This window comes from Gavialis gangeticus, unplaced genomic scaffold (genome assembly GCF_001723915.1).
Source record: "Gavialis gangeticus isolate Ggan-Ray unplaced genomic scaffold, GavGan_comp1, whole genome shotgun sequence".
Taxonomy (NCBI): domain Eukaryota; kingdom Metazoa; phylum Chordata; order Crocodylia; family Gavialidae; genus Gavialis; species Gavialis gangeticus.
Window position 1 is genome coordinate 33,498,596 of NW_017729034.1, and position 10,246 is coordinate 33,508,841.

The window sequence follows — 10,246 nt, forward strand, 5'->3', positions numbered from 1 at the left end:
CAGAATATCCTAATACAAAGGGAATATAAAACCAAGTTGCATACAAATGATGATGTACTAAACGGTCATAATTACATCACAAATTTTTTTTTCAAAATGTATCAGCCTATAAATACTAAATATTATTATATTAAATATGGGAAAAAATTATGATTAAATAGAAACAAGGAATCTGAGAGATTTTAACAGAGTACTTACAAACCAATATTTCTCCTAATCTCAGCCAACTGAGTGAAATTAAGTATTCGTTCCATTTTTCAAAACTGATGTGCTGGATTGAACACTATACAATGGGGCCTGGTTTGGCCATACAGTAGCAGTCAGCATTAACTGGCTGCCAATTTTTTTTTTCTTATTTCAAAGTTATCAACACGCAAGTAAAATCATACAGGAAACTCAAAACAAATTTAATTTGTCTGGGACAAGGAAGTTCTCCACAAGAAAGAAAACGCTCCACAGAACCACTCTAAAAGGGAGAGTGGCAGTACCATGTACTATTGGATAGCTCAGTTACAATCATCAGCCCAGTACTGCAATGTTGGCAAATGCATCGCATAGTTCCGACAGTTTCCAGCCCTCTAACTACTTCTACAGCTGACGGAAACAGATATAGGGTAAATAACCTAAGCAGGGGAACCAGACTGCTTAAGTGGGCAGTGAATAAGCTATGTGATTTAAGGAAGCAGGGGACTGCAACAGATTAGATTTTTAAGTGGGCAGTAGGCACTCTGTAAACAGTGCCACCCATATCATAAACATCATAAAACCTGCGAAAACCAGGGGCACTACAGAACCAACAGACACATCCCGAGGGGCAAAAGATGCGTCATTGCCAAAGCAACTGGGGGGAGGAGGGGAAGGGGGGCAAATCACCCATAAAAAGCTACCAAAAAAAAGGACTATAGAGGACCTCTGCCCTCCACCTGCCAAGAAGAACTGCAAACCCCAGAAAACTTCTGACCACCTGCCTGCAGAGAGACTCTCTGTCCTCAGGACTCTAAGACTCGTGCGGAGTTTCTGTTGCGTCTTAACTTAGGCAGTTTTCGTTGTTTCTTTTTCTTGCACATAAAATTATACATTGCTGTATTCAAATGTTCTCTTCAGAGAATGGACTATTCTTGTTCAAATCGTTTTCATGACTTCAGTGCTAGTGCCTATATTCTAACACTAAATTTAGGTAAAAATAACTTATAAACTTAAGTTGTATACTGAAGCCCACTGATTTTTCACCTACAAGATTTGGATCCCTCCCATCCCCTAACACACACACTGTTTTACCCAGGTATTCCATTAAGTTACGGAGAAACCAAAATTGTCATGGAGAAAAGCTATCAGTTTGCACTTATTAACAACAAAATCAGGTAAACTCCTGTGTAGGAAGCCCATTTCAGATGACTTAAAATACAAACATTACTTCTGGGACAAACTTCAAAAGGAGCCTAATTTCTACAGAGTAAGTGTTACTGGTGGATCAAGAAGACTGGAATTTATAGGAAAACAGGAGGGGAAAAAGGATCAGCAAGAAAATATCTGGAGTATAGTCAAAAAAAAATTTTGTACAACCATGGATAAAATTACAAGATATTTTAATCAATGGCACCTCACTCCTTTAAGACGAGGAAAAATTAAAATAAGGAATTAACAAATACTGGAAAGGATATAGCTGAATAGGGACCTTTCTGCGCATACAACAGAAATATGTCATTTTCAAGGAAAAGCAAATACAGGTGACAGCTTAACTACCCAACAACGTCAGTGATTCTGCAGGCAATCCCCACTTAGCACTCCTAACTGGTTCTGGAAAAAACAAGCACCAAGTGAAACAGCGTTAAATGGAACCCATTTCCCCATAGGATTTAATGTAAATAAAGATAACTCATTCCTCACCACCTGCCAACCCAGACCCCATGCTCCTGCTGGCCCAGGTCCTGCGCTCCTGCCGGCCCTCTTCTGGCAAGGCACCACGCGGGCTATGCCAGGGAAGGCATCAGCTCCTCCCGGCCTAATTGTTCCCCTGCCACAATAGCCCCTACCAGCCTGTACCCGCCAGCCACCAGTGCACAGCCCCAGCCGCCCTGCCCATGAAGCCTGAGTCGGGGCTCTGGCGCAGGGTAAGCAGTGGGGCCACCCACCTGCCCATGCCCCACTTTGCCCAGCAGGGGCCCCCTCCAGGGCACCTGGCACTGGAACAAGCCACCACTGCCAGATCGCTGCAGGCTTGGGACAGCTCCCATGCCCCATGGGCGACTGTATGACGAACAGAACAGGACACAGGCCGCAGCCCAGGGGTGGGGGAGCTCTGTGGGCTCGGCTTACATTGGCTCAGGCCCTGCACTCCTGCTGGCCCTGGCCTTGGCCTTGGGCCCCAGGGTCCTGCTGCCCCAGGCCCCACTCATGCCCCACACCCACCCCTTCTGGCTGCTGCCGCAGCTCCTCACCACCTGCTGGCTGCTACAGCACCACGTGTAGGAGTGGACCCTGTGCTCCTGGGCCCCGCTGGCCTGGGCTTCATGCTCGTGCCCCCTACCCTCCCCTTCTCACTGCTACCGCTCCTCCCTGCCTGCTCTAGCACATGTGGGAGCAGACCCTGGGCTCCCACTGCCCCTCCCTGGGCTGCCGCTGGCTGCCACTCACCACTTCCCTTGCTGCTGCCACCACTACTTCTCCCCACGCCTGTACTGAGTGTTATAACAAAACACGCTCAGCGCTAAGTGAAACTAGGTAGGTATTTTAAATGAGCATTACAAACAAAACTGTGGGAAGTGAAACCGCGTTAAGCGAGGGTGCCTTTATTAGGTAACTCTCAGGGCAAGGACCCTCTTGTAACTATTACTCCTAGCAGCCAAATGCACAATAGCTCATTTGTATGTATCCTTTTTTCCTAAATGTGTTGTGAACAAAATTAAGATAAAAGTAACAGAAGAGATGCCTACATTCTAATACCATGCTACAACCCAACAAATTTAGCATTTTATTAGCAGATGTAAAGCATTTGATGATAATAAAACAACATCAGATGGCAATCAGAAAGGGTTCAAGGAAACCAAAAATTTCTCAAGAATTGTGGGGATACAGAAAGAGAAAACCATCACAGATGTTTGGCACAAAATGGAAAACAGATGAGAAAGCAAACTGAAATTTAAACCAAGCAAATAAAAGTCCAATTCAGAACAGCAGCTTCAAGGAAACATTCCATAAAGAATAAAGAAATTATAAAGAGCATATCAAGGTGAAAAACAAGATCTTATAGACAAAAAATGGCAGCTGACAAACATAAGGAAAAAAAAAATCACAGTACAAAACAACATGAAGACTTCAAAAAGTGTTAGTAAACATCAGGAAATGAAAGCAGAGAATACTGACTAATGCCAAAACAATAAAGGTAATTTAAGGACAAGAACGGTTACATTCATGGAGTACTTTACTTGAGTTACTAAAATGGCAAAACAGCAGCCAACCTTTCCAGAGAGACAGAGATGATTTGGGACCATATTAGATGGGATCTCTCAGTAAAAAAAGGCTATTACTGTTTAAAAGGTAGAAAGGCACCAGGTTAGATAAAAGCCCAATGGAAATCCTAAAAAAAAAAAAAAAACCAAACAGATTTCCACAAGACAGACATCCTGACATATATCAGACAAATGAGATATGAAGAAAAAACAAACAAGTCGAAAGATGGTCATATGCTGAAGCTACCAAAGGCAAGAGACCTTAATGGGTCTAAAGACGGGAGGGGCATTCAGCTGCTGTCCAGTTCCAGTCAAGTGTTTGCACATAACATCTTAACAGTGAAGAAAGCAATGTATTTCAGGCAATGACAAAGCAAGGCAGAACTGAGATGGGAGAAACCATGCACAGCTCAAATAGTAATTCTACATATCACAGAAGAATTAACTGAACAGCAGTCATTGTCCTGTATGAATTTCAGGCCGATAAGCCTTTAAACATAGCGGATAGAACAGCCCTATGAAAGCTGCTACACTACCAAAGGACACTTCAGAAATTGCTGATACTACAATTAATGCATCAAGAAATACATTAACTGCATCAAGGATGTCAAACTCATTTGGCCCTATGGGCCAAATATAGACTACTTGATTTCCTGTGGGCCGGACAACCCAGTAAATGAACTGCTGCCCCCACCCCCATTTTTTTGCCCTGCCATTTCTAGGGGTGACTTAAAAGACCCAATTTTGGTTGTCTTTTTACCACCAAAAGGAGGGAGAAAGAGGTGAATGGTGTTAACTCTCTGGATTCCTGAAGCCACACTGAAATGCATTTACATCATTCAGGTAACAAGCATCTGACCAGGCAGTCTTATATAACCCATGTTCTTAGTGGTTAAGAACCAGGAAGTAAGAAGCATCAGAGAACAGTTATGGGAAATACAATGGACATTCAAACAGAGGCTAGAGGACTTTGACTTTAAAGGTAAAATGTCTCCTGTGCCACATACTCAGATGCCCACACAAGAAGTAACTAGGCACTGATCTGGAGGCCATTCAGTAACAGTGGGAGGGGAAAAACAAAACAAAACAAAAAAATTGAAAGGAAAAAAAAAACAACAACAACCAGAAATGCTGCCACAAACCAAACCATTAGAAGAATTGATGCACAACAAGAAATGGTAATAACAACGTGTGAAACTGACAAAGAAGGGGCTTGGCAATTCATGTAATATGGCAACATTACAAGCAAACCAAAGACATTAGAGCCAGACTTTAAAAAAACATAAAACCCAGATCTTTGGCAACTCCTACGGCAGGCAAATGTGGAAAACAAAAACCCTACTCTCCAAAGTAAGCCAAGTACATGTAACATCAATGTAAAGACCTGTGCAATACAAACCTGAAAAATGTCCACGTCTTTACAAATATATTGATGCCAAATTATTCCATGTAGTCAAGTCCCAAGTTGATGGAGAGGAGCCACAGAACAAATCTCACCAAGCTAAGTGAGTGGGCCAGAAATTGGCAGATGAACTTGAATGGTTGACAAATGCAAGGTAATGCACCTGGGGAGAAATAACCTCAACTATATGTACACTACGCTTGGTGCTGAACTAGCTATTTCAATTCAGGAAAGAGACCTTGGACTCATTGTAGACAGTGCTCTAAAACCATCAAGTCAGCATACAGTAGCAATCAAACTAAGCCAGTAAAGTGTTGGGCATCATGAAGAATGGAATTGAAAGCAAAACAGAGAACATCATTACTCCATATTACAAACCCATGCTGCGTCCACTTCATGAATACTGCGTGCAGTTCTGCTTCCCACATTCAAAAAGGATGTAGTAGCATTAGAATATGTACAGAGAAGGGCAATCAAAATGATCAAGGGCATGGAGTAGTTGCCAAACCAGGAGAGACTAAAAAGGTTCCGACTCTTCAGTTTGAAAAGGGAAAGGCTTGGGGGGATGGGAATATGATGGAAATCTATAAAATCATGAAGGGTGTGGACCAAGTGAACAGGGAACACTTGTTCTCCAAGTCCAGAATACTAAAACTGAGGGGCACCTGCCAAACTTAGTAGGTGACAGGTTTAAAGCTAACAAGAGAAAGTACTTTAAGCAACAGATAGTTAACTTGCAGAATTTAATGCCACAGGAGGTGGCAGAATTAGACAGTGTAGCCAGGCTGAAAAAAAGACTGGATAAATTCATGGATGACAGATCTATTAATGGCAAATGAACAGAACAGTTAGAGATCTTTTCATTTGGCATCTCTAAACCAATAATGGTTAGATTCTTATAATTAAGGGAAGACTATTGAATAGGTGATAGATCACTCTAGAGACATCTGGTTCGATACTCTCCCTCCATAACATCCATTTCTGCCACTGTCAGACAGAATACTGGGTTAGATGCACCATTGGTCTGACCCAGTGTGGCACTTACATTTTTAAACACTGCTTTAGACAAAGCCTTAACATTTGATGACAAAGGAAAGCACAAAATACTATAGAGAAGGATGAAGCAGAAACCAGTAAGGCTAGAACCAACAAAACACAAAAAAAAATGGAGATTACCAGGACACACACGGAATAAAGATGCACATACAGGGTGCTCAGTCAGGAAGCCTTAAGGAAGAGGCATTAAGAAAAACCAAAGGCATCATGGAAATGAACAATATGAACAGCATTAAGAAACATTAAAGTGACACAGGAAGAAGACTGTTACAAAAGACCATAAAATATGGAAATTACTAGTGAAAGTCCAATGCAATAAAGGAACGTAATCCAAGTACACCATGGGTGTCAAACTCACCTGGGGCCCTAGGCCAGATCAGGCGAAGGGGCTCCTCACAGGCTGGATTCAGCCCAATTGCTGAGCGACTGCCATGGTAGCAGCGGCACCAGTACAGAACTGGCCATGAGCCATGTTGACAACTTGCCATGGCAGAAATGCACAAGTGGTAGCAGGTCAGGCAATGACAGGTTGATCAAGGGCTATTGTCAACCCAGGGCCTCAGATTCTGCAGCAGGCTAAGCTCACTTCTAGGCAAACCCCTAGCTTCTGGTGGACCACCAGTAGCCAAGTAGGCCAGAAGGGATGGTTTCACCAATCAGATCTGGCCCAAAGGCCATACATTTGACATTCCCTTATGTAAACAAAGTTCATGTAACATTCATGAAAAATACAAAGTTAATGTAATTCCTCAGATTTAAAAGTTTGCCCAGGATACTTAGTCTTCAAACAGTGGCATAGAACCTAATCACAACACTTGCAAGGTCACTGATTGAATATTGATTTGAAAGGTAAAGTAAATTTGACATTAAGTTGAATACCTAATTTCATTTTTAAAGTGTCAATAGTTTTAAAGCATCAAAATTAGCTTCAAAAGGGCTCATTAATGGCATTTGGTACCTAAATACATCAACAGTAAAGGACACATTAAATAGATTAAGAATGTTAAGTAAATCTCAAAAAGTAGTTATCAAGAGGAGGCGGGGAGGAAGGGAAGGAATTAAATGGGGATGTTTCTAGCAGGATTCTACAAGGATCAGTGTTATGCCCAACATAAACCAAGGTTTCCCAACAAGAAAAAAGCGTGTACACAAAAAAGTCTGGCTAACAGATTTTCCAGGCAACACAGATTAATAGATGAGGTGATCATTCTAGGTAACAGAATAAACTAGGTACATTCCAACATGCAGTGAAACAAAAAGAAAAAAAAATTACTCCTCTTAAGAAAGAGGAACAACATGGATAGGGGAACATCTCTTGGACAGGAAGAGCTGAAAAGGACCTATGGTCACAGAACACCGAGGAAAAGGTACTGCATCTATGAAGCTATGAATAACAATTACCAATATCATTAGTACACCTTAAAAGCTCATTCTAGTTTTAGAGACCTTGCCTAACTGTAAAATGAGGAATACCATTAGAATCTGGCCTCTCTAAACAGGAATCAACTTGAAATATATGACAATATCCATTTCTGTGATTCTGAAACTGGGTTAAATGCATTTAATAGAATTTCAAACCATTTAATAAAGCACTTACATGTTTCTGGAAGAAGTGTCTTACCTTTAGTGCATGCACATAATCTGTCTGTGCCTGAACAGTATATCACAGAAACAAACATATCTGGTTCTTCATTGCCCTCCTTTTTAGGTGGCTCCACTTTGGCCAGAATGTCAAAGTTTGAAAGATCTATTATTTTTACATATCCTCCCTGAGTAGTAATTACCAGATGTCCAAGAGTAGAGATCTCAGATTTTCTCTCTCTCCCACTGCCATTCTTAGAAGTTAATTGTATTTCCTCTAGAGGCTCCTCACAATCATCCTCTCGATTATCCAATATATCCGGCGGGAGCAAAATCATTGAGGTAATTGTGTCTTGAGGGTCTTTGATATGTTGGATTTTTACTGGCTCCTCTTCTAGAGTCACTATCCTAGTGGCATAGTTCATTTTGTAAAGCACTAGATATCCACCGCTAACACTTCTCTGTTCAGGTTGAATTATTAAAGGAGTTTGTACATCTGCTGGTGACTCATGCTGGATCACATCAATATTTGTGCCATTCACTACAGCAAGACTTGATTCTAGTTCACCCTTCCTTCTGTTACATAGCGCCGAGTTTAATTTATTTAAATTATTCAAGGCCTCTACTTGATTTATTGCACTCAGGGATTCAACAGGGCAAGTCCGCAGTCCTACTAGCAAATGAACACCATCTGCACAAGGAGTGATTGAATCTACACAAAGGTTCTCCTCCTCTGCAAACTTTGGCAGGCGCAGGCACTGAACCAGAGTTCCAGGCTTGGGAACCATAGAGGTCCATTTGTCAGAGTCTGGAGAAGTTAAATTGGCTGCTGCATCTGCAAACTGCTGAATGTAAGTCACAGGGGGATCCTGCAGCAGCAACTGCTCCTGACTGTCCAGCTCCATCTCAATGATTTGTGGAACTGTGAAACCATCATCATGCATACTTTTGCTCATAATATTGTTCATCTGTGAGAAAATTTTTCCTGCCTTTTCATCAGACTCCTTAATGCTGTAAAGTAGCAATACAGGTAAAGTCCTCTTTACCAGAGGGGAATTCAGTTCTGAATTAGTGCAGGATTCATTGTCAGTTGATCCCTGCTCTGATACACTCTCCCCTCGAGTCCTGCTTAAACCATCAAGTGATCTCTGAGAGTTACTGCTAACAGGGGAAGTAGCAGGTGATCTGTATGTTAATAAACCCCCCGCTAATAAACAAGGAAAGGGAATGTTGTGTTGTTCCAGATGCTTTTCCTTCATCTTTTCACCCTTACAGTTGGCCAAACAGGGATTCGCCCCAAGTTCTTCTAGATCCTTAACTGTGTCTTCAAGGACATTTGCAACAATTTCCCACTGAAGTTTCTCAGGCTGCTGAAGAATGCTGAGGGCTGTTATATCAAGGCTCACCTCCATGGATTCTTTTTGTGATGTGTGTCCTGGAAAAAACAACAACATAAAGTTAGTAGTCATATAAAACTCAAATTAAACAGGTTCTGGTCTAGTCCTAGTAATTATGAAATTAAGTATTAATTCATTCCTCTATTTTTAAATGTACATGTACAAGATACAAAATTAGTTAAAATAGGCTAGGTACGAAAAAAGGAATATATACAAGTCACTGCTTTGTAAGGTTTGAGTTCAACTATTGGCTACATCCTTAAATGAAGCAAGTTTTGTAGCAAAAATGAGCAAAGTATCATTTTTCTTTGTTTCAAACAGATATCATGCCCAGTTAACCAGCATTTAGTGAAGTATCACAATTAGACATTTAGTAGGCCTCCCAGCCTTAAGAGGCCTGATATCTGTACTAATGACTTGCTCTTCTTCACCGAACATGAGGTAGCTGTTCAAGAATAGCTTCACTAAAGATGCTAGTTCTGGATCTGGACCAAGATCTTTAAATAGCAATTTGTTTCAATTGCTAACTGAACTGTATTGGGTAGTTACACATGAATGATCAACCAGCAAAGAAATCAAGTCAGATTTTCTCTTGAGAGAGAGAGAGATTAGCCCCCTCTCCCATAAATTAGATGCTGGAAGTCTGCAAGGACTGTAATTGACCTTTTCACTTATTTGCTCAAAGCCCTATTTCAGAATGTTTTTTGCAATGGTAGAATAAAGAGCCATTTTCCAGACCAACCAGACATGTATCCCCTTCACCTAAAGGGAGGGATGATACAGCATCTAAATACATATACAAAAATAACCAGACCCCAAAAAGGAGTGCTCTGTCGAAATCATGTGTTGCTGTGACAAATATCTCTGGTGATATCTTTATGGATCTCCAGTAAGTTTATGGGAAGATAATGTTATAACGATGGACTTCAGTATTTCTACCTAGAACACTGATCTCCTTTAGGATTTGCTGAAACTTCAGGTCTCTCATATTGGTTGCATGCAACCGCTACTTTCTGTATTACAAAGGATCTTTTCTGCCATTTGCAAAACCCACAGAACTGGCTTTATCAATCTGATATGTAGGAGGTGAGTTATTGCACCCTTCCTCTTCTGACATTATAAAAAGCCTCGCTAACAGCATTGTTTTATTTTAATTTACTATGGGAAAAAGATAAACGTTACTGAGGGATAAATGTTACATGAGCAAGCTTTACTGTATAAGAAAAGGATGCAAAATTCAAACACTCATTTTTTTAGGCTGATCACTCGCCAAATGAGGGAATTCCCCTTAAATCCCTCAAATTAAGGGGGTAGGAATGGAGTTTTCCCATACTTTGCAAACTAAAAAAAAAAAAAAAAAA

General features: G+C 41.0%; 1 protein-coding gene across 1 annotated transcript in view; it reads right to left on the bottom strand.

Moving 5' to 3' along the window:
- The window catches only part of BIRC6 (baculoviral IAP repeat containing 6), a 414,467-nt gene that overhangs the window by 360,529 nt on the left and 43,692 nt on the right, over positions 1 to 10,246 (bottom strand). Inside the window, exon 11 of the mRNA XM_019526709.1 lies at positions 7,529 to 8,923. Within this exon, the coding sequence (XP_019382254.1) occupies positions 7,529 to 8,923 (1,395 nt within the window). The remainder of the gene's footprint in view (positions 1 to 7,528; positions 8,924 to 10,246) is intronic.